Source organism: Schistocerca serialis, chromosome 4 (genome assembly GCF_023864345.2).
Source record: "Schistocerca serialis cubense isolate TAMUIC-IGC-003099 chromosome 4, iqSchSeri2.2, whole genome shotgun sequence".
Taxonomy (NCBI): domain Eukaryota; kingdom Metazoa; phylum Arthropoda; class Insecta; order Orthoptera; family Acrididae; genus Schistocerca; species Schistocerca serialis.
Genome location: NC_064641.1, coordinates 545,577,180 through 545,602,077, shown reverse-complemented (window position 1 = coordinate 545,602,077; position 24,898 = coordinate 545,577,180). Strand labels below are relative to the sequence as shown.

The window sequence follows — 24,898 nt, the reverse complement described above, 5'->3', positions numbered from 1 at the left end:
TTTCTAACAGGAAATCAGGAATCCAGTCGCATAACTGAGACGATATTCCATAAGAACGCAATTTCACTACAAACCCCTTGTATGGTACAGTGTCAAAAGCCTCCCGGAAATCCAGATATATATAGAATCTATTTGAAATCCCTTGTCAATAGCACTCAACACTTCCTGTGAGTAAACAGCTAGTTGTGTTTCACAAGGACGATGTTTTCTAAAACCGTGTTCACTGTGTGTTAATAAACCGTTTCCTGCGAGGTACTTCATAATGTTCGAGCACAATATATTTTCCAAAAACCTGCTGCATATCGACGTTAATGATCCGGGCTTGTAATTTAGTGGATTACTCCTACTATTTTTCTTGAATATCGGTGTGACCCGTGCATCTTTCCAGTCTTTATGTAATGGATCATTCGTCGAGCGAACTTCATGTAGTCCAGCCTGAACCAAGTACCACGTAGACTAGCTAGAAAAATTGATTTCCTAAACCGGATGGCGGTAAGGGGGTTGTAAGTGATAAACCTAAGTAAACACGCCAGCGTAGAGCTGTCCTGCCAGTGTCTCACGGGCCTCCGCCGTCCTTGGTGTGTTGCAGGAAACCAGAGCCGGGCAAGCCCGTGTGCCGCGCGGGTGCGTGCCGGGTCTGCCTCAAGAGCTTCAAGCCCGAAGACTTCTTCCGCACGTGCTGCGAGTGCACCCAGAAGGTGTGCGAGGACTGCGCCTCCTACTCCAAGCTCGACGAGAACCAGGACGAGGTGAGCACCGCCACACACTTGTTGTCTACGCTTCCTCCTGTACGCGCAGTTCCACGTTGTTTTCTACACTGTACCACTTTCATGGAAGAAAGAACTCGAGGTAGATGACTCTGCATTGCAGTTGTCCCAAGAAAACCTTATTTCAGAGAGCACAAATTTTAAAGGTAGTTTTTTGGATAATTACAGATAAGACTTTTCAGCTAGTTCGTATTTACCGTGCTACTGGTTGAGTTGACATTATGAGCGAGCACAAAAGTACAGAGTGTTTCAAAAAGAATATACGTATTTCGAATATTTATTAACCTTAAGACATACGAATATGAAACCTTACACACATATTTACGAACCTCTGAAGTTCAGATTACAGATGTTCAATATGTCCTCCATCAGTGACACGAACAATATCATATCGATTCTCAAATTCCTCCCATACTCGGGCAAGCATGTCCTTCGTCACTCATGTTACAGCAGTACGGATCCGGTTCTGCAACTCTTCCACGTTTTATGAGAGTGGTGGTACATAAACGTTGTCTTTAACGAATCCCCACATGAAGAAGACAGAGGGTGTCAAATCCGATGACTGTGAAGCCCAGCTGACACATGCTAAGTCGCCAGCTCCTTGACGACCAATCCAACAGCTCGGTAGAGTTTCATTCAGGTCAATTATTCAAAAACAGTCTTAATCGCATTTATTGTTATTATAGTGCCAACCGGTTTCAACCCGACGTAGGGGTCATCTTCTGGGCGTTTACACTGTGAAATTATAGATATCCATCTGAATGACTCCATTATACAACAGCTAATATTACGTAAATTTAAAATATGTTACCCATTGGTCGACTGCTGGTGGTGTCACCTTGGTTTAACATAAATTTAATTGACAGTAAATAACAGGAAAAGGAACCATTCCATTTAAAAAGATTTACAATTATAGTGTTAATTATAAAATACTAACAAATGTTCCGTAGTCAACTCGTAAAATTCGTAAAAGTATATTACATTATGTGCCATAATATAAAGTAAAACAATTTGTGACTAGTAATTACATATAATAAACTGTATCAAATGCCGTTTATTGCCGTCTATTCACGTGATCTCAGCACACTATTTAAGCCCATACGAAGGGTTAGTCTCGCATAGTTTCCTGCTGTTATGTAGACAGGAGTGACACCACCAGCAGTCAACCAATGGTTAACATATTTTAAATTTACGTAATTTTAGCTGTTGTATAATGGGGTCTTTTTGACGCATATCTATAATTTCACAGTGTAAACGCCCAGAAGATGACCCCTACGTCGGGTTAAAACCGGTTGGCGGTATAATAATAATAAATGCGATGAAGACTGTTTTTGAATAATTCATTAATCATACTAATCGCTGCTTCATCTCCACAACCATGTCGTCCAAATATTTTGTTCAGATATTCACGCACTTGGCGACTCCAGTGACGGGGAGCCCCGTCTTGTTGAAAAATGAAGTTGTCTTCGTTCAGTCTCGGAGACAACCAGTTCTGTAACATAAAAAGATACTGCTGACCGTTAACGTGTTTCCATCAAAGATGAATGGGCGTAACAGATGATCGGGATATCGTACAAAACACATTGACTTTGGGTGAAACTCGTACATGTTCTAAGGCTGTGTTGGGTTCTGTAGGCCCCAAATTCGAACATTGTGTTTGTTTACGTGACCACTAACATTGAAAGTCACGTCATCACTGAACACGATGCGTTGTCCGAAAGTGTTATCATTGTCAATAGCATCAAGAATCTCTTTACAGAATTCCACACGCTTGCGTTTGTCATCAGGCCTCAGAGCTTGTAACAGCTGTAACTTCTACGGCTTCATAACCAACCGACGTCTCAAAACACGCCAAATTGTTGTTGTAGACGATTGTAACTCCCGACTGGCACGACGAGCTGATTTTGAAGGACTACGTTGGAAAGCATTATGAATTAGTGCCATATTTTCTTCAGGAACACGAGGGCGGCCAGAACACTTTCCTGTATCTAGAAACTGCCGATATCATCAGCGAGTGTTCCATCCATTCGGAGGATCAAAATGGTTCAAATGGCTCTGAGCACTATGGGACTCAACTACTGAGGTCATTAGTCCCCTAGAACTTAGAACTAGTTAAACCTAACTAACCTAAGGACATCACAAACATCCATGCCCGAGGCAGGATTCGAACCTGCGACCGTAGCGGTCTTGCGCTTCCAGACTGCAGCGCCTTTAACCACACGGCCACTTCGGCCGGCTCGGAGGATCAATTTGGTACCTCAACTTGAAACGTCTTTGCACTGTAATCACGGAATTGCACTTTGCAAACTCGAGAACACTAAATGATTTCTGCTGCGGAGTGGCCATTTTAAACATACTACGGTTACCAAGAAAAACAGAAGACAACTGACATCTACCGGCTATTAATTAAATTAGATTCTGTATTCGTTTCTCCAATAGCCGATCCGCGGCGCACCGATAGATAATTTGGACTAAATAATACTTTGTAATACTTTGAAACACCCTGTATATTAGAAAGATGACTGTACAAATTTTCTAGATCTCCTCCTAAACCACTGGGTTGATTTCAGCTGAACTTGAGTGACATCGCGCAAACTGTATTGAAACATCCACTTCTTTGTTGAGGGTGGGGGTGAAAAAAACTGAATAACGCCTGAAGCAATTTTAACCAAGTTTTGTATCCACATGGCTCATTACCTATTTGATTATTTGTATAAAAATTACGGCGGGGTAATATGTCTCTGCCACTCCTAGAGGTGAGGTTGGAGGCGAAAAGCTGTGGCATGTAAAGATACTCGACAACGAGCAATATTATATCGAGTACTTAGAGCAGCATCTTCAGGTGCATCTGTAAGTGCTGTGAAACTGGTAGTGTCTCAGAACAAAAGGATTTTACGGGTGAAGTAGTTTTATGTCTCAATTTAATTTTTCGTGGTTGTGTTTAGTTGCTACTTCGGACACTTTTAATCAGGACATTACTTCTTTAACAATTCCCTATGACAGTCTCTTCTCTCAGTACAAAAAAAGAATATTGCTTTTATCACGTTTGCCCTGCTTTAGCCATCTTATAAATTTATCTCGTATTTCGTATCGATTACTATTCCACGTGACCAAGTCAAAATTCATCCCACTTTAACGACTCAGTAACTGCAAAAACCTTGTGTGGTCAATACTACGATGTCCAACCATTGTCTGCGAAGTTACCAATTAACTTTACCTCCACTTACATTTGTTACCGCAAATGAATTTCAATACCAGCTCCCAAATAATATAATGTTTCTAAAGAACCTGGTGTTCCACAGTTCGTAATGAGTACATTATAAAACATTTGATATTGTAACGTAGCTGCAAACGAAAAGTATATCAATTGTAGTATGTAAATACAAAGCGCGAAATAATCTTAGCCTCCTGCAGAACGTCAAGCAGCTGCGAATCTCTGTTCTGATGCCTTGAACCACTTTCAAAGAGACGTTAACGAAGTGGAGAAGTATGCCAGTTGGTATGGTCAAATGTGGCACAGCCAGCCAATAGCGACACACAAACAAACTTTTGATTGGTCAGTATTTGGGCGTCGAACAGCGACACACATCACCACTCAGTTCAACTTCAGAAACAGTTTCTGCGTTGTGACTTCAATAATATTGAAATTGATTTATCACTGGTAGGAAAACAGTGGTAAAAATCACACTCGTCGAAACAGAAAAGATTAAATACATGTATTAAGTTATAGTAATGCAGATTGAAGCATAATTACTCAAATTCATATTTGAGTGAACACCTTCAGAACGCTGTTATATATCGTAATTTCAAATGAATTCAGAATTTCCTATTACGGTTCCGAATCAGTTGCGGAAAATATATCGAATATGTATCGTGATTTGTCTGAACCTGAAACAGTATTCAGAGGATAAATTTAAGTACAGCCTGACGAGTATCCGTACATAGCAACCTCAATAACACAAATAATTAATTTAGTTGCAGATTCAATACGAATGCTGCACCGAACATTTACGATGTGGAAATAGCAGTCAGTTTTATGCAATTGTGAACCGGGAATGAAGGCAACTTGATTTGGACAGCATTGATTATTTTTACGGTACGTTTCCGAAATAGGAACTGCACACAGTAATTCACTTTCGGAGAGGAAATATTTGTGGTATGTAATCGCATGAGAACTTGCTGATGCCTCCAACAGCTCGTCGCTTCCAACGTATTAGGTTGCTACGTTATTTTACAATATGCCCATTATAATGAGCGTATAAACAGTTGGTGGTAATTATTCACGGTTATCCACTTGTCAACTTCAGGTAAACTACCAGGTTCTTTTCCCTCGTCATAGCAGCGGACGTTTCAGCCCACAAATACTATTACGTATATGCTCACAGGTACGTTTCCAATGCACATCAGTTATTGGAGAAGAAAAATAAAATGAAGTGTTTTACTCTATAGAAACGCCGAAAGTGGTTTTCATTTATTACTCCGACCAGTTAACTTTACATTACTCTCATCTAATCTGCTGCTGAACATTTTCTGTAGTCGATAAATGTATTATACACTGAACAGCGCTTCAACGCAAACTTGAGACTCCATGCTACCCAGGTAAGAACATACAGTTTCACACATTCAGCTATAGATGGGTCGTGAAGATCGTTTTTCGGAAAGCAATTATTACTTGCTTGGGAAAAAAGGAGAATTCTCAGCAGTAAAATAACGAATTTAAAATATCTTTATGTCAGAAACTGAAATATTAATAAAGCTCCTAGCTTAGCTTTTGTTATAAAAAATTAGTTCTTCTCTAATCTTTAAGTAGCTGAATAACGTATACCATGCAATATATTCTGTTTTTATCAAGCCAATACATGTAACAGAAATATCAACAGACGCCAGACACGAAGTAAACAGTGTAATTTGGGAAAAACCAGCAACAGACATTACAGTAACACAAGCGGCTCTTAATTTTCTGTCCACTGTGAATCCAAAATTGTGGCAGACACACGTTGTTGCTGGATGCAGATGTTCTAAGTCGAAGCAATTTCTTTAGATATCTTACTGTTCCACGCACCAGAATCCTACAGCTCTCACTGGTTCTGAAATACAGTGCCCTATCCTCTCTACTCTCGCACATCTGCTACTTTTGAAGAAAAGGAAACTCATACGCTTAGAACGTGCATCTTCAGCATGGGCCCAATATGATCGGAACACAGATACTGGAAAAGGAAAAATACTGAGTATTATCTCACCTGCGAAAAAGAAGCGTTTCTATAACTCCTTATTGCATGAAAGTATGAGTAGCACAGAAACGAAGCTGGAAAGCTTTGGATGATAAGCGAGGGGCTGATTTTACCACGATACATTGACGCCAGCATGTATTTTTCAGCCTTCGTCCACGTCACCAAATAATGAATTTCTTTAGCGTTCTGCTGTAGACGAAATAACCAACATTTTTTTTAACTTCAAGATTTTAGTTAGTTTTTAAAGGATCAGGTAAATTATTCGTACAGGTAAATTAATCCCTGTTAAGGCATTAAAAACGCAATCCATAATCCCTATTAGTCTATTTAAATTCTGAATATGCTAAAATTACGTCAGAAATCGCTTGGGAAAATCTATCTAAGAAGAATATTTACCTCTTTTAGGAGAGGTATACTTAGTGTTACGACAAGAGAATTATGTACAGTGTATGCAGGGTGAACCAGAATTCTACCGACAAACTTTCGGAAGTTGTTGAGGAATACCTTCTAAGTATTTTGGTGTAAAGGACACACATTCTCCAGCGGCTCGCTACAGAGCAATAATGCATTCACGGTTTATTCTGTTTGTTAACACAGTCACCCTTGTTTTTGGCAAAATACCTTCTCAGCAGTGAAGAAGCCTGTACTATGCAATAACCGAAACATACAACTCGCAATTCAGAGTAATGCAGAAACCCTCAGAGAAGTGAAGTGCTGCAGTCGGTGCGAAAACAGGTCCGCATTGCGTCGGAGCGCCACTCTTCCATTGCATTCATTGCGCACATCGATCTGTTCTTTATCAGTAAATCTGTCGATAATAATGCTGTTAGCATTTTCACTGTTCTACATAATTTTCAGTGTCATGCAGATACAAAGCGAATTGGGACAAGAAAGCAAACTAAATGCAATTAGTAAACGAAACTACATGGTTTTGCAGACCTTTCCGAGTCTCAGATATCTATGATGTACCCTGATATTCAAAACATTATGACCGTCGTCACCGGGAAGTTGGATGCCGCCCTGTAGCACTGCGGGCACGTAACGCGGTAACAAATTTATGCAATTAGTGCAGAGACGGTCGGAGGATCATCCTAGCCAAGATATAGGTTGCAAAAATGGAAATCCATGGAGAAAGTACCTTTGACAAAGGGCAGATTATTATTACGTGGAGTCTGTTAACGAGTATGTCGAAAACGGCGAAGCGGGTCGAATTTTCACGTGCTACTGTCGAGAGCATCCACGGAAAGAGGTAGGAGGACAGTGGAACTCTCACTAGGCGCTAAATGGTTGGACGTCAATGATTCTTCACAGAACGTGGGGTTTGAACGCTTGTCTGCTCTGTAAAGTATAATAGGTAGCGGTCTGTATCGTCTCGGGCGAAAGAGAACAGTGGTGGTGTTTTTGAGCACATCGTTCATCGTGCATTGTCCAACCTGGATCTCCGAAGTAGACCACCCTTACGTGTTCACATATTGACCCAATGACATCGTCATTTACGATTGCAGTAGACACGACAACACCGAGACTCGACTGTCGATCAATAGAAATGTGTCTGCTCTTCGGGTGAATCACATTTTTGCTACACCACGTCGGTGGCCGTCTCTACAAACACCGCCATAGAGGTGGACGGTGGCTCGAAACGTGCACCGTGCCATTGACGCAGGCCGGTGGGAGCAGTTTCATGCTATGGGAAACATTCTCCTGCGCTTACATGGGACCTGTGGTAGAAGTGGAAGACACGCTGGCAGCTGCGAACAGCCTGCCTATTTTCAAGCTTCATGTCTTTTCCGACGGCGACGTCATCTTTCAGCCAGAACCATACTACAGTGGTTTGATGAGCATAGTAACTGAACTCACGTTGATGTTTCGGCGTCGAAATTTTGCTGATATAAATCCTATGGAACCCATCTCGGTCGCTTTCTGGTGCCATCACCGCGTACGCAAACCAGCGGCCAGTTACTTACGCGAATTACATGATCTGTGCGTAGACATCTAATGCCTGCATAAACCTACCAACAAACTTTCGGATCCCTGAGACGCAGAATCAGTGATGTATATCGTTCCAAAGACGGACAAACAAGATGTGAAGCAAGTAGTCATAATGTTTTGGGTTATCAATGTATAAACACAGACTGAAGCGACATATGAAAATCTGTACCCAGGGTCTCCTGCCCACTACGTGATGTGCTAACTGCAATGTCACCCTGGCACAATTTCTTTGCACAACTGCACTAACAACCCCAGCATGCCTCCCTCTTCAGTCAAAATTCCCTTTTAATGGTGTTCGAGTTTGGAGGGAATGCCAAGTGGTTTGAGACGTGAATGGCAATTTGGATTGAGGTTGGATGGGGTAGTCCGACCAGCGGTTCGAAGGAACAGTGCCAGGGTGGCGCAGCTGTTAATGCATCTGCCGAGTGAGTAGGAGATCCGCGTGAAATCCTGACCTTGGTACAACTTTTCATTTGTCACTTCAGTCTGCATATATACATCATAGATGTTTGAGACTGGAGAAGGTCTCTGGAACCACGTAGTTTCATTTTATAAAAGAACTTATGCCTGGGTTTTAGACAGGATCCCCCGCCTTATTCGAAGCTGAAGTGCCATTCTGATAATGTTAGAGAACCTCTGCAATGTTGTTCGAATTTAAGGGGAATGCCAAGTTGGCTGAGGCGTGAATGGGGATTTGGATTGGGGAGGCAGGCGTGTTAGCATGGACCGGAAGTTGTGCAAAGCCGCTTTACGAAGGTGGTGCAGTGGTTAGTGTATCTCCCTGATGAGCAGTAGACCCAGTTTCGAATCTCGATATTCGTACAAAATTTCATTCGTCGCTGCGTTTATACATCACAAACGCAATTAGTCTGTAACGAGCTGCCTGAAACTGTGGGTCAATTACGTTAAAATAGTCGGAAGTTATCCTTGAACAACCTCTGAAGGTTCATCGACCCAGTACTGGCTCATCCTATATAGTGACAAAAGACTGAATCTAAGAAGTTTGGGATAATTTTTAGTTTTAGTTATTAATCATCCAGATTCAGTAATTACACATCAAATTGACATCATTTATTCCAAATTAACTAAAAGCTGCAGTTCCTGAAAAACATGGAATTAACATGGTGTACAGAGACACACAATAATTTCTCGTTTGTTACACTCCGCATTAAAGCTATTACTCTTTCATATATTAATATGAACAACAACGTGCCCACAATATCGAATTCTATTTTAGAGACGCTTTGTTTGGGGGATAAAGCAAGTTATACAAATAAGTGGTCGATGTACGTGACTTGTACAAGTGGTACCAGCTCAAGTGTAATAGATGTTCTATCAACCTGTTACTGAATGCTACACACAAGCTCGTGCTGTGGATACGCTTAAGAAAACGCTAACAGCGGAAGGACGTGAAAATGTTATCTTTACAGCACAGTGTAGTGCGTACAGTAGAGGAACAGTTCGCAGACGATATTGATTTGTATCAGCTCGACATTTTACCCTGTCATAAAGTAGCATCTTTGGAGCGGTGGGTAGTGGATAATAACATTTCTGAAATTGACTGGCGTGGCCAGAATCCCGACCTGAGCCAAGTAGGAAACGTTCGAGTTAGAATATTTTCTCTGTTGCAGACCCAATTTGCAACGTCACTACTTCTCTGGCTTCTTCTCTTGAGGAAGAGGTGCTGCCATTCCTTCACAGCAATTCAGATACTTCGCTGAAAGCGTTCCCAGAAGAGTTCAAGCGGTAATAAAACTGAAGGGCTGACGCAACGTATATTAATGTCCACTAGTAGGTCTGCGGATTACTTTTGAACAGATAGTGTGGAAGTTCCTTTCTTGAACACAGAACCAAAAGTTCATTTGTAGTCATCGTACAAAACCACGATATCTTAACGCCGCTCATAATTTGTTGAACTAAAATTGGCCAAAAAATATTACGACCTTGAATTGTGCGCTTTATGTTTCCGCCGAGGATGTTAACAGGCCGGCCGCGGTGGCCGAGCGGTTCTAGGCGCTTCAGTCCGGAACCGCGAGACCACTACGGTCGCAGGTTCGAATCCTGCCTCGGGCATGGATGTGTGGATGTCCTTAGGTTTAAGTAGTTCTAAGTCTAGGGGCCTGATGACGACAGATGTTAAGTCCCATAGTGCTCAGAACCATTTGAACCATTTTTTTTTTTTTATGTTAACAAAAACCGGTTTCATTATGAATGTGACAAAAGCATCGCTGGTGGAAGCACAAAGTCACCCACATTTAGTAACTTAAGATGTTTCGTGTTACTGATGTTTAAATCATTATTGTTATATATTTACCCCAACGAAACAGTTTTGAAAAGAAGAAAGAAAAGATATTTACTCCCCATCGACATAGCTAGCACTAGAGGTGGAGAATTAATACAGATAGGACGACAGCAGGGAAGGAAATCTGCTGTGTCCTTTTCAAAGGAACATTGACGTATTCGCCTCAAGTGAACAAAGGGTGATTTGCACTATACTGCTCTTAACGTAGTGTTCAGATTTCCTCTCATATGAGAATACACGTATTTCACATAAAAGAATACCGTAACGTGCACTACCGTGCATTAATTGCCGCCTTGTATGTCTTACCTTTAATTTTTCGTCTTTAATTACTTAGGGGGTCAGAATACACGGTTTACAAATTTGTATGTGCATGCGTAATTGTTTCACCTTAATCCGCACACAGCAGTCGGCAGTGTCAGAACACTGCAGCTGATCGAACACATTTTACGTCTAGTAAGTAATTTGTTGTAGGGAAAAGTTCACCTTCGGAGGACGACGGTTCAATCCCGTCTGCGGCCATCCTGATTTAGGTTTTCCCTAAATCGTATCAGGCAAATTCCGGGATGGTTCCTTTGAAAGGGCACGGACGATTTGCTTCCCCATCCTTCCCTCACCCGAGCTTGCGCTCCGTCTCTAATAATGACCTCGTTGTCGACGGGACTTTAAAACTAATCTTTCACCTTCGGAATAATAAGGAATCCGAATCACGTCTCATATTACAGCCGGGTGATAATCCTACGAGTAATTCTTTTTTTCACATTGTCTGTAGGTCGTGTAAATAACGCACGCTGTAGAAGCATTTACTTCAATCTGCTTGGACGATATAATCTTTTAATAACCAATCTAGGTTGCTTCGTGGTCAAGAAGTTTGATTAACATTTTAGAGGAGTAAAGTTCAATTCCCACACGTTCATCGTGATTTAGGTTTCCCCTGAATTGAAGAAGGCGAATTACGGGATGGTTCCTATAACACGGACGCAAGTGATTCCCTTCCTCTCTGTTTCTAAAGATCTCTTGTCGACTAGTGTTTCATATTTATCAGTTGTCATTGTACTTCCGTGAAAATATAATGAAAGTTTTAAAATAGTTAAAGGATTATTATTCAAGCCTAAATTAAAGCTGTGTATATACGAGGGCAGTTCAATAAGTAATGCAACACATATTTTTTCTCGGCCAATTTTGGTTGAAAAAACCGGAAATTTCTTGTGGAATATTTTCAAACATTCCCGCTTCGTCTCGTATAGTTTCATTGACTTCCGACAGGTGGCAGCGCTGTACGGAGCTGTTAAAATGGCGTCTGTAACGGATGTGCGTTGCAAACAACGGGCAGTGATCGAGTTTCTTTTGGCGGAAAGCCAGGGCATCTCAGATATTCATAGGCGCTTGCAGAATGTCTACGGTGATCTGGCAGTGGACAAAAGCACGGTGAGTCGTTGGGCAAAGCGTGTGTCATCATCGCCGCAAGGTCAAGCAAGACTGTCTGATCTCCCGCGTGCGGGCCTGCCGTGCACAGCTGTGACTCCTGCAATGGCGGAGCGTGCGAACACACTCGTTCGAGATGGTCGACGGATCACCATCAAACAACTCAGTGCTCAACTTGACATCTCTGTTGGTAGTGCTGTCACAATTGTTCACCAGTTTGGACATTCAAAGGTTTGCTCCCGCTGGGTCCCTCGTTGTCTAACCGAACACCATAAAGAGCAAAGGAGAACCATCTGTGCGGAATTGCTTGCTCGTCATGTGGCTGAGGGTGACAATTTCTTGTCAAAGATTGTTACAGGCGATGAAACATGGGTTCATCACTTCGAACCTGAAACAAAACGGCAATCAATGGAGTGGCGCCACACCCACTCACCTACCAAGAAAAAGGTTAAAGCCATACCCTCAGCCGGTAAAGTCATGGTTACAGTCTTCTGGGACGCTGAAGGGGTTATTCTGTTCGATGTCCTTCCCCATGGTCAAACGATCAACTCTGAAGTGTATTGTGCTACTCTTCAGGAATTGAAGAAACGACTTCAGCGTGTTCGTAGGCACAAAAATCTGAAAGAAATTCTCCTTCTTCATGACAACGCAAGACCTCACACAAGTCTTCGCACCAGAGAGGAGCTCACAAAACTTCAGTGGACTGTTCTTCCTCATGCACCCTACAGCCCCGATCTCGCACCGTCGGATTTCCATATGTTTGGCCCAATTAAGGACGCAATCCGTGAGAGGCACTACGCGGATGATGAAGAAGTTATTGATGCAGTACGACGTTGGCTCCGACATCGACCAGTGGAATGGTACCGTGCAGGCATACAGGCCCTCATTTCAAGGTGGCGTAAGGCCGTAGCATTGAATGGAGATTGCGTTGAAAAATAGTGTTGCGTAGCTAAAAGATTGGGGAATAACCTGGTGTATTTCAATGCTGAATAAAGCAACCCCTGTTTCAGAAAAAAAATGTGTTTCATTACTTATTGAACTGCCCTCGTATTTTTGCTGTAAGTTGTTCACCTTAACACTTATGATTTACTCCATTACTCAGAGGGTCATTTGTGTTGAGGAGATGAACAGCATTAGCAGGACTTACAGTTGAATGATTTCACAGTACCTTCGATATTACGGGAATATGCATTTTTCGTGTTTAGAGTTCATAACTATTAGATGACCAAGAAACTCGATGGAAGCAGCAATAAAGCCGCAGTCGTCTTTGTGTTGTCTAATGTTTGTTTGCCCATTATACAACAAGGAAGCAAGGTATCAGTAATATGATGCTTCCTACGGAAATATAGTATTGATAAAAAGAAACTGCGCAAAAGTTTCTCGCTTTTCTTGTCAAAAAACAGTCAATGACATTTGTTCTCCGATGAGGAGGCGTACTGTAAAGACTACCAAAAACTGCTGGTGTACAAATTTAAGCCACAAGACATTAAGTCAAAGACAACAACAAAAATTGACACATATTTCATAGTTTAACCCAAAATCAGATGCTTCGCCGGCAACTTAGTGCTATAATTAATTAAAGATTAGTTTCAGAACCAAAAGATCTAATTGCCCATTTACATTTTATAGTGACTGTGAGTCTTCTAGAAATGTAAATTCTGTGCGGTGTAAAACCGAGAAACAACGACATTACGAAACGCATTGCGGATTGAGTCCTGAGACATCGAACGCCACGTCGAGCTGACTGATTCTTCTTCCTCTGTAGTGCTAGAAGTCTCTTTTTTTCTGCGCAACGCCGGGCCCATTTTGCCAGTAATTTATCTTTCCACCAGGACAGCTGCTCTGCCACATTTTTCGCGCCACTCTTTCAGCAGTTAGAGTCGTTTTTTGGCACGCATTCTCTGGAAGCAGTTCGTTTCATCGGATAAAAGGAGCAAAGTACACCTGTAAAGACTGTTATAGACTGTGAGAAAATGCTTTTGTCGGAACACGAATGTGATAAAGGTTTATTTTGGCGGTATTCTTCCTCTTCTTCTTTTTCTTCTTCTTCCTCTCGTCTCTTCGTTATGCACACTTGAAGAGCGCGTTTGAACTTATTAGCTTGGTCTAACAGCTTCCTATCCTTCTTATCTTCCCAAAACTTCCTCATTGTTTTCCGCTGTTTTCTTTTTATTCATTTCCCTGCCCGCTGTTTTGCAGTGGTCTTTTTATTCTTCTTAGTGAGTGTGTGCTTAGCACTAAGTTTCCAAAGGCTTCTTGTTCTTCTAATTGTGTCTTCTATGGTGTTCATTTCTCGTAAGTCCTGCTTAATTTCTTCCAACCAAGTGGTTTCTTACTATTTTTTAATTTATTATGTTAAATACTTCTTCAGTTAATTTAGTGTTGTCATTCTCCAGATGTGACCACAGAACTTCGATCACCTTCTGCGTACGCCGTCCGTAAACTTGTTTATTGCTTTGTATAGATCTGAAACTGTTCTCTTAATCCATATGCCACTTACATTAATTGGACCATTTGTGGTGTTATTATTAGTTTATTATTATTATCATTATTATTTTAACATGGTCCATTATATTGTAATATTTAAGGTTAAAATAAAATGTTATCTGTAGAATTTTAGATTAACAGCAGGAAGTGCTACTTTCTCATCCTAGAAATAAAGATCTTAGGATACTTAGTTCATAAAAATGCAGTTCATACTGATGAAAGAAAAGTAAGGGCATAAGAGTTCGCCCAACTTCGCGCCACATTTGTGATGTGCGAATCTTTCTCGGAATGTGCTCACACTACATATTCTTCCATATCTTTTGAAACAATGTTCCTGGAAAAACAGCGATCAAAATTAGAATAAAGTTTTTAAAATAAAAATAGTATAGTATCGTGTGTAAGTTGTTAAAATATCAAATTTATTAAACTGGTGTCCGGTTCCGATTCTGTCACGATCATCTTCAACCATTAAATCTCATTCAAAATCGTTACACAAATTTTCAGATAACAAGACCTAGATATAAAATAATTTAAGCAGTGAAACTACTTTAAAGTGCACTTGCTTGTCCACGCATGAACAGGGCTGGAGAGGGTGCGACGAGAAGCAGCCCGCTGTATAGCGCCGAAACACACTGTTGGCTAACGCTTAAGCTCCGCCCATTTTCTCAAGCATAACGTCATTTACAGCCATTGGCTGCAGACGATCACATAATTTTGTAATAACACTGCAATAAACTGTAATTATTGAAGTTTTAGTAGCAGAAATTACAAATATGATACGATGTAATTATGAATTGTGCAACGAAAAGATATTTTATTTACAACAGAAAATCGAAAGAAAGGAACATCCCATAACATACACTGAGGAGACAAAAGTCATGAAATACTCCTTACTACCGTGTCGGACTTCCTTTTTCCTGTCGTAGTGCAGCAGCTCGACGTGGCATGGACTCAAAAATGTCGCTGGAAGTGCCCTGCAGAAATCTCATTCAGATGTGACCACAGAACTTCGATCACCTTCTGCGTACGCCGTCAGTAAACTTGTTTATTGCTTTGTATAGGTCTGAAACTGTTCTCTTAATCCACTGGTATTCTCGGCACACTCTTGACGCTATGGATCTCAGAATATCGAATTCCCAAACGATTTTCTAAATGGAATGTCCCATGCATCTTGCTCCAACTATTATTCAGCGTTCAAAGTATGCTAATTTTCATCATCTGCCCATCATTACAACGAAAGCCTTTTCATACGAATCACCTGAGTACAAATGACAGCTCTGCCAATGCACTTCTCCTTTATACCTTGTGTAATCGATACTACCACGATCTCTTTATGTGAATATCGCTAGCCCACGGCTTTCGTCATCTCAGGGTACGGTGTTTCAACGTGGACTGCTCTCTGTAGGAGACTGCAGTAGCTACACTAGTTCCAATATGGCTCGCAGGCCGCCATGTGATTACCTAGGAGATGGAACCTGGATCAATGTATACTGTTATCGAACAACGAAATTATGTAATTAATGGTGGCCTGTCACAAACTAAAAGGAAGGAAATGCGTCACGATTATACAGGGTGAGTCACTAACTACTGCCACATAGAATAACTCCGAAAGTATGATAATAGCTGAAAAGATTGTTGGACAAAAGTTGCATGGGGCAACGGGGACCGTAATATGACGTGTCAGAGATATGAAGGTCAACTTTTTTTTTTTTTAATGGGATGCTTTAGTTTTGTAGTCGCAGGTTCGAATCCTGCCTCTGGCATGGATGTGTGTGATGCCCTTAGGTTAGTTAGGTTTAAGAAGTTCTAAGTGTAGGGGACTGATGACCTCAGATGTTAAGTCCCATAGTGCTCAGAGCCATTTGAACCATTTAGTTTGGTTGTTATCTTCTGATAGCGGCTATTGAGACGAATCCAATGATGTGTAAGGTCTTTGAAGGTCAACGAAGGTTAAAAGTGTGGCATGAACGTCCATTCACAGAAGGTGTTCGAAGTGATGACCTTTGTTATCAATGTAGTGCTGCAATCTTCATATCATGGATTGAGTGGTATTCCTTATCACATCGGCACTTATCGAAGCACATGCTCTGACAATTCTCTCTGCAAATCGTAAGTATTCGCAGAATACGGCGTATCCATCTAACGTGCCATTGACGTTTAAACTCCATTCGACGGTTTCGCCATACTACATTAATAGGAACGGTAAGACTAGTATCATTGAATGAAGCGAATGTGAATGTGTATTCCTTCGAAGAACAAGTCGATATGCTTCTCATTTACGGAGAATGCCAAGAAATTCGGTGAGAGCTAGAGACTTATACGCTGAAAGATATCCTCAACTTACTCACCCTACATGTCATACGAAAATTATTAACGATGAAACAGTAATTGGTGCACTTGCCACTGTGGTTCGAGATCCTTGTGTTAGTTCGCGTCTAATCGTAAGGGAATCTGGCACGATTCAGAGTAGTGTTATTCGTCTTCTTCATAGCCATAAATGTCAATCTTACCATATCAGTCTCCACCAAGAATTAACTGGTACGCATTGTATGCGTGGCATTGCATTCTGCCGATGGGCTCAACTTCAGATTCAGAGGGATGGCTTTTACTTACTGACGGGGCTACATTCACGAACCATGGAAATGTTAATGTGCATGACTTACATTATTGGGCTGCGGCAAGTTTCACACCAAAAACCGCGGTCGGTGAATGTATGGTGTGGGATTCTGGAGGACACAATTATAAGCCCCTATTTCATCGAAGGAAATCTTAATCGTAGGAAGTACACGACATTTCTGCAAGAAACATTAAGGCCTGTTATTGGAAGAAATACCTTTAGGAACAAGGTACCACTCAATCCATGATAAGAAGATTGCGGCACTGCATTGATACCAATGGTCATCACTTCGAACACCTTCTGTAAATATACTTATGTGGATATGGTGTCTGTTCATTCGGACATGTCCGAAAGAACAGACACCATTGATAACCTGCAGCCGTGTCGAACTAGATTAGAATTATATACCTTCAGCTGCTGACGGGCATTGATATATATCAACGGGGACATGTGAAAATGTGTGCCCCGACCGGGACTCGAACCCGGGATCTCCTTCTTTCATGGCAGACGCTCCATCCATCTGAGCCACCGAGAGCACAGAGAACAGTGCGACTGCAGAGAGTATCTCGCGCACTCCTCCCGCGAGACCCACATTCTCACCTTATATGCCCACACACTACATTCATAGTGTCCCTACCCAACACACGTGGAAGACATTCTGACCAAGTCTCGTAGATTTCGGGTAATATGTGTGCATCCGCACAGAAGAGGAAGGTAATCGCCGGTATTTCCAGAACTATATACTTATATGGACATGGTGTCTGTTCTTTCGGACATGTCCGTTTCGGCCGAAGGTGGAAGCATTTCCGAACTGTTGAGCAACTGCCTGCTGTGTACGGGCCTAAGCAGCAGGCATCTTTCTCGTTCACCCATGCTGTTCATTAACGACGAAGGATGGAATTTGCACGTCAGTATCGCAACTGGACGTCCACTGAGCGACGACAGATGGACTTTTCAGATGAACCACGTTTTATGCTCCATCGACTGAGAACAAACACTCTGCAAGAATCGTTGGAAGCCTCCAGCCCAGAGATGGGAGTATTACGGTCTGCGGAATATTTTCGTGGCGCTCCCGCTATGGTCTCGTCTTTCTGGGAGGCACAACTAATCAGCACAAGGCAGCATCAGTCCTTGAGAATCATTTTCACCACTACATGTACTTTATTTTTCCTCGGTACGATGGCATCTACTTGCAGGACCGTGGAACGGTCACACAACTCGCATTGTATGTGCCCGAGGATGAGTTTATCCGTCCACCCTGGCCGCCAGATTCCCCAGATTTAAACACAGTCGAGAATATCTGGGACCACCTTGATCCGGCTGTTCGCACCATGGATCCTACACAGAGAAACCCAGCGCAGCTGGCCACGGTACCGGAGGCAGGGTGGCTTCACATCCCTGTCCCTTCCATAACCTCAATGACTGTCTTCCTAGACGTCTCGCAGTGTTCCGCTGCAGTAGGTGCCTATTCAAGCTTTTTAAAGATGGTCACATTGATGTTAATAGACAGTGTTTATTCTATCTTTTTTATGTGGCATATCGCAACTGGTTGCGGGCGCGAAAAGGGCACCTACTCTAAGTTCAAGTGAGAAGCCACGCAGTGACACAAGGGGATCCCGCGTTGAGAAGTCTGAGAGTAGAGTCTAGTTTCTAGAAAGTACTTGCTCACACTCGGAGTTAGAAAGTTTTCGGTGAGCTGTAGCTTACCTTGATAGGAAATCGAAGTCTTCCATCTGGCACTGTGCAGAGCAGAGGATTTCGACCATTGGCATCGGTGGCTTGCGGAGGCATACTAAGGTAGCAGCGTATCTGCGTACGCTACTCACAAACGAAGCGAGGGCGCGATCTCCAGCCCCAGCCCGTGTCTACAATCTCAGTCACTGAGCCAGCTGTGGTGGGAACCGCATGCAAGGCTAAATTTGGAGACAGCAACGAGGGGAAGGATGGTAGATTTCAGGTTATGCAACGTGGGGGTTAGATTAACAAGAATGTGTGTTTTGAGCCACTCGTCCGGGTCACTTTTATTTGCTCCACCCTGTATTTCTACAATATTTTCAGTTATTCCAAACGGAAACCGCTGGATGATTAGAGCAAACGTGTAGCGTGAGCATTGGAAAGCTGATAAAGGCTAACACCAGCAACTTCCATATAAACCTCATCTACGGATCCGGATACACCAAAATCAGCAAGCGGCAACCACCGTGCGTCATCAATGTCTCACTGCAGAAAAATACTATCCTGTAAGGAAGCTACAGATTCACTGTTTCCTGTCAGTCATCTGCTGGAATAGCTCGGCCAATAGCTACATTCCGTACAGAGACCCCTTCACAAGCAACGGGACTCACAGCTATCCGATAACATTCAGAGAAATGACATGGATTGTCACGTAAAAACAGAAAGTTCAGTTTAGCCGTCGTGAAGATGATCGTCACAGAAAAGGATGAAACGCTGGTTTTAATAGCGATTTTGGTTTAAAAATGAAGTTGGTAGGGTGCAAAATTATTTTATTCGTATGATCGCGGAAATCTTCACTTTAATACCGCTGATGAACCAAACATTATAATTGCCTTTTTAATAGCGTGTTGGTACACCTTAGGAGCCGAAGTCATAATCGATTCTGCCTGGCATGGATTCGAGAAGTATGCACAGGTACGTGGCCCTAGAAATCTCTACCCAAGTCACGGAATTCCCATAAATTACGGACCAGTGATCTGAGAGCGTGGAGATGGCAGTCACGTCTATCCGATCGGGTTCAGATCAGATAAGTTTGGTACTCAAGGCATGAAAGTAATTTTAGACACTTTGCTACAAATAACCAACAGCTGCTGCCAAGTGTTCCATTTTTATTATCTTTCAAATATTTTCAAGCTACAGAACTCCTAAAAGTCTCATGGTGAATTCCAGTACAATTTTAAAATTTGTAATTCACCATAAAAAATTTAAAAGTTCTACCAGATGATGGCGTCATTACTGACAATAATTGCAGTTCCATAAAAGTAAAACTCTTAGAGTATGGTGGTTATTCACAACAAAATGTCTTTTATGAAAGCTATGAGTTCACTATAATGCTCCTAAAACCACTGCAGAGCACTCTTCTGACCTTGTGACACAATTATCTTTTTGGAAGAAATCAATCCTCAAGCCAAACAGGTGGTCCGCAATAATGCTCACGTACACCACAGTTATCATTCTTTCTTTTTTTACTACCAATGGCCCCATGGAAGCACAAGTGAATGTCCCCTGTAGTATATTACTGTTCACAAAAGCCTGCGCCCGTGGAGTGGAGCACTTTTTCAGCAGCCCTTCACTTGAATGTCGGCGTAACATGACAACATCATCGGCCTTGTGTAAGAAGAAACGAGAAAAATGTGGCTTCGGGCATGATTCCACTGATCAACAGTCCAACCTCGATCAATTCGTGCCAAATGCAATCAACATTGACGATGTTGATAGGACAATCTGCTTTGGACCCCTACATTCAATGACGGCTAAAGATATACGTAAAATAGTTAAGCGAGTCTAAAGCTTCCATCCAGTCACTAGTCGAACAGTCTGGTTTGGTAGTAGAAGATAGCAAAAGGAAGGCTCAAGTTTTAAATTCCACGATTAAGAAATAGTTCACGCAGAAGAATCGCACAAATGTACCGTCGTTTGACCATCGCACAGAGTCCCGTATGGATGACATAGCAATAAGCATCCCTGGCACAGAGAAAAAACTGATAGAGGTGAAAACAAATAAATGGCCAGGTCCAGATGGAAACCCAATATGGTTTTACAAAGAGTACTCTTATTATTAACCCCGAATTTGCATTTATCGCGAATCTCTCGACCAGCGCAAAGTGGCAAGCGACTGGAAAAAAGAGCAGGCGACTTCTATATATATATAGGAGCGGTAAAAGAACGGACTCTCAAAATTACAGACCACTATCCTTAAAATAAGTTTGCTCCATAATTCTAGTTCATATTCTGAGTTCGAATATAATAAACCTCCTCGAAACCGAAAAGCTCATATCCACGAAGCTTTAGAATGCATCGCTCTTGCGAAATCCAGCTTGCTCTTTTCTCACATGATATAATACGAACTATGGATTAACGGCAATAGGCAGATTCCATATTTCCATATTTTCAAATTTCCGAAAAGCATTCGACATGGTACCCCACTGCAGGCTGTTGACGAAGGTACGTGCATATGGAATAGGCTCCCATATATGTGACTTTGTCGTAGACTTCTTAAGTAATAGAAACCAGTACATGGTCCTCGACGGCGATTATTCATTGCAGGCAGGGCTAGCATCAGGTGTGCCCCAGGGAATTGTGACCGGACTTTTGCTATTTTGTGTATTCATAATTGATCTGGCAGGCAAGCTGAGCAGCAATCTGCGGTTGTTCGCTGGTGATGCTATGGTGTACAGGAAGGTGTCGAACATGACTGCAGGTTAGTACAAGACGACATCGACAAAATTTTTTGATGGAGTGATGAATGGCAGCTGGCCCTTTATGTAGAAAATTGTATGTTAATGCGGATGACAGGAAAATCTAATCCTTAGTGTACTGCTTGACACAGTCACGTCGTTTAAATATCTGAGTGTAACGCTCAGAAGCGACATGAAATGGAAGGAGTGTGTCAGGAAAAAAATGTGTATGAAATCTTATGGGACTTAACTGCTAAGGTCATCAGTCCCTAAGCTTACACACTACTTAACCTAAATTATCCTAAGGACAAACACACACACCCACGCCCGAGGGAGGACTCGAACCTCCGCCGGGACCAGCCGCACAGTCCATGACTGCAGCGCCTGAGACCGCTCGGCTAATCCCGCGTGGCAGTATGTGATGACTGTGGTAGGGAAGCCGAATGGTCGACTTCGGTTTATTGGGAGAAATTTAGGAACTTGTATTTCATCTATAAATGAGTGCGACCTAGTAAGTACTGCTCGAGTGTTTGGGATCCACTCCACATCGGAGTGAAAGAATACATCGAAGCAATTCAGAGAAGAGCTGCTAGAATTTTTTCGGCAGGTTCGATCAGCATTCAAGTGTTACAGATATGCTTCGACAGCTCAAGCGGGAATCCCTGGAGGGAAGAAGAAGTTGATTTCAAAGAACACTACTGAGAAAATTTAGAGAATCGGCATTTAAAACTGACTGCCAAAGGATCCTACTGCCGCCAACATACATTTCGTTGAGAGGCCACGAAGATTAGACATGATAAATCAGGGCTCATACGGAGCCATACAAACAGTCGTCTTTCACTCTCTGTGTCTGCGAGCGGATCAGGAAAGGAAACGACTAATTACGGTACAGGGTAGCCTCCGCCACGCACCGTATGGTAGTTTTCGGAGTACTTGTGTAGATGCAGATGTAGACGTAGAATGTCCCTCACCGGTGCGCAGTAAAACACATACGCATGATTCAACACTGCCACAGATTTTCGTTTATACTGCACACATGGTCGAGGAGTAGCATCTTAGATTAGTAATCGAAACATCCTCGGTCCCGGATCAAAAGTCATCAGCAGTGGCAGCTGAAGACTTCAATCAGAAGCAGTTACCTTCATTCTGCCAACGGCCTGGCCAAAGACGGCGTGGGATCTGACAGAGGTTAAGGCACTCGCTTGTCCTTCGGGTGGGAAACTGCTCCGAAAAGGAGGAAGAATCAGCAGAAACGGCATGAGTATGCAGAAGGAATGAAAACCACTGCATTAGAGACACACAAGGTTTTTCCCACAGGATATGTGACCTGAAGTTAAAAAGTGTCGTGATGATCTCTCCATTGGCAAAAGATTCCAGAACAGTCCCTCATTCCGATCTCTAGGAGGGGACTGCCAAGGCGGAGCTCTCTATGAGCAGTGAGAGCATAAAAAGTAATGTTATTTACACTCGTCCACGTATCAGACATAAGGCCTTTGCGGTGGCCAAATCACTTTCAGTTTTATCGAATAACCCATAACACAGACTAGGATTTTGAGAGTTTGATAATGTTAAATTAAAATTTGCGCAAGCATGCTGGGAAAAAGCATAACAAATAAGCTGTACAGCCTGTGCTATAGGAGTTACGAACTTGTCTAGTCATGTTGCCACAGGTTCTACCATTGCGTCTGTACTATTACTGTAGAACATAGTTGGTCATCACTTTCAACTCATTTCGACGAACTCCGCCATACATTTCAGAATATCGACATCCATATCTTTCTTGTAACGAATATGTGCAGTCAAGCCAAGCATTCTCTCCTGGTCTGTAAATATAGACTCCATTGTCCTAAGACAGCAAAGAAGTAACAGATGAAGATGTGGAGTAGTGGAATACAAACGCTTTGACTTATTATCGACAACGCTACTGACATCCAACAGTAATGAAGGCTAACAAGTCGAATATACGTTCGGAAATATCAAATCCTTTAACAAAATTTGCCTAATCTGCGTCCTCCAGAGACCTCCGAAAGTAGGAGCGGTAGCCTGTTTCAAAACCGATCTTTTAAAATTCGTTTCGATTTAGGATTATAAAATTAATGCTAGTAACACATACTCTGCCCCTTTGCCTTGAAATTCATCTGTGTAGTTTCATCTTCAAATGTAACTGTATTTCAGCTTGCACCTAGACATAATGCAGCCTATAGTCACACTCTCATACATGTATTTCCCACGAAATCCACAAGCAAAGAAATTCGTACCTGGAATGATTTAACATCATCGTATTGATGACTTACTCTCTAAAATATCCAGCCACTAAATTGAAAATGAGAACATACAGTAGCATAGAGAAAAAAATGAATAGAATCTTTTTACAAGAAATATAATGTAGTTTAATTTTGTATTGCAACACTTCTTTGCTACAGCCCACGAATTCCGAGTTATTCAAGAAAAACATACAAAAGCAATTGTAAATGGGTTATGTCTCAGAACCTCTTTGGAGTAGGGCATATGTCCATATTTAGTTTTTTGCTTCATTCCTGTCACATCCCTGAATATTGAGGATTCCTCCTGAGACAACCTGTATACATGGATTATCATATGTTTTAAAATAATTATGTTTTACAAATACTGTTATTTTTATAAAAAGCTGAACTTGGATAGAGAGGGGTTCAGTCAGGAAAGCGAGTTGGAAGTTGTACCAACGTGGCAAGAGCACCACGTGACACCTCAAGTCGCTGTATACTCTGCTCCATGCGATCTCATCCGTGTGAGTGGTGAGGAGCAGCGAGCTACCCCGCAATCTGATCCAGAGAGTGGTGGGGAAAACTGAGCTAGCGACCTACCTTGTGGTCTGATCCCTTAGAATGGTGGGGAGCACTGAGCTAATGGACAACACATAATCCAACTGGTGAGAGTGATGGCAGCGCAGAGCTGTTGGAAGGAGAGTTATGCCTGGGTCACATTTCCAACATTCCTGGAATACATTCCTAACGTGTGGTGGCTGAAGAATGCAGCTTATATGATCGCTGACAACATTCAAAAGATAAGAAATAACAACTCAGTCGAAAAGTATGTAAACGCTTATTGAGCTTCTGAAATTTGAGATTTTCTTTTCAAATGAATCATGGAAACATGATGCTGAAAGTGTTTTCATCCTAGATGTAGTGTTCTACAGAAACAACCACTCGTCATTCTCGCACAGCATGGGAATTCACCTTCACGAGACTGAATCTTCATCTGGGCGACGGTCATTATCGCAAGGAGCTGCCCGTAGCCTTGACGTGCCATGAGATGATTATGATTATCCATGAAGACAAAATGAGTAATAAGTGAATGATTGAATATTTAACCTGTAATCAGTTATCTTCTGGTCACAATACAGTTTACATGTATGTTTAGCACTACTGTAAGTTTTGTAATACATGGCATTATTTTGTACTCTGTGTTGACGAATAAACCTGCTTGACACGTTAAAGAGAGAGAAAAAGGTAGCTGCACGGTAAGCGCGGTGGATTGCTAGCTAAAGAGACCGCAGCAAAATTGTCGGCTAGGTTGAAGCTTTTTTTCTCCTGTGGGGGACTAGGTGTTGTGTTGTGCTTACTTTCGTACCGTCATAATTGGCATTACTATTGAGATGGCTGAATGGATACGGCGTGACAGCCAATAAACTG

The 24,898-nt window shown here is 42.0% G+C and overlaps 1 protein-coding gene across 1 annotated transcript in view; it reads left to right on the top strand.

Annotated features, from left to right (window-relative positions):
• The first annotated feature begins 486 nt into the window (after window positions 1-486).
• Window positions 487-24,898, top strand: part of LOC126474601 (uncharacterized) — a 692,800-nt gene continuing 668,388 nt past the window's right edge. Inside the window, exons 1-2 of the mRNA XM_050102077.1 lie at window positions 487-503; window positions 590-749. Of these exons, the coding sequence (XP_049958034.1) occupies window positions 487-503; window positions 590-749 (177 nt within the window). The remainder of the gene's footprint in view (window positions 504-589; window positions 750-24,898) is intronic.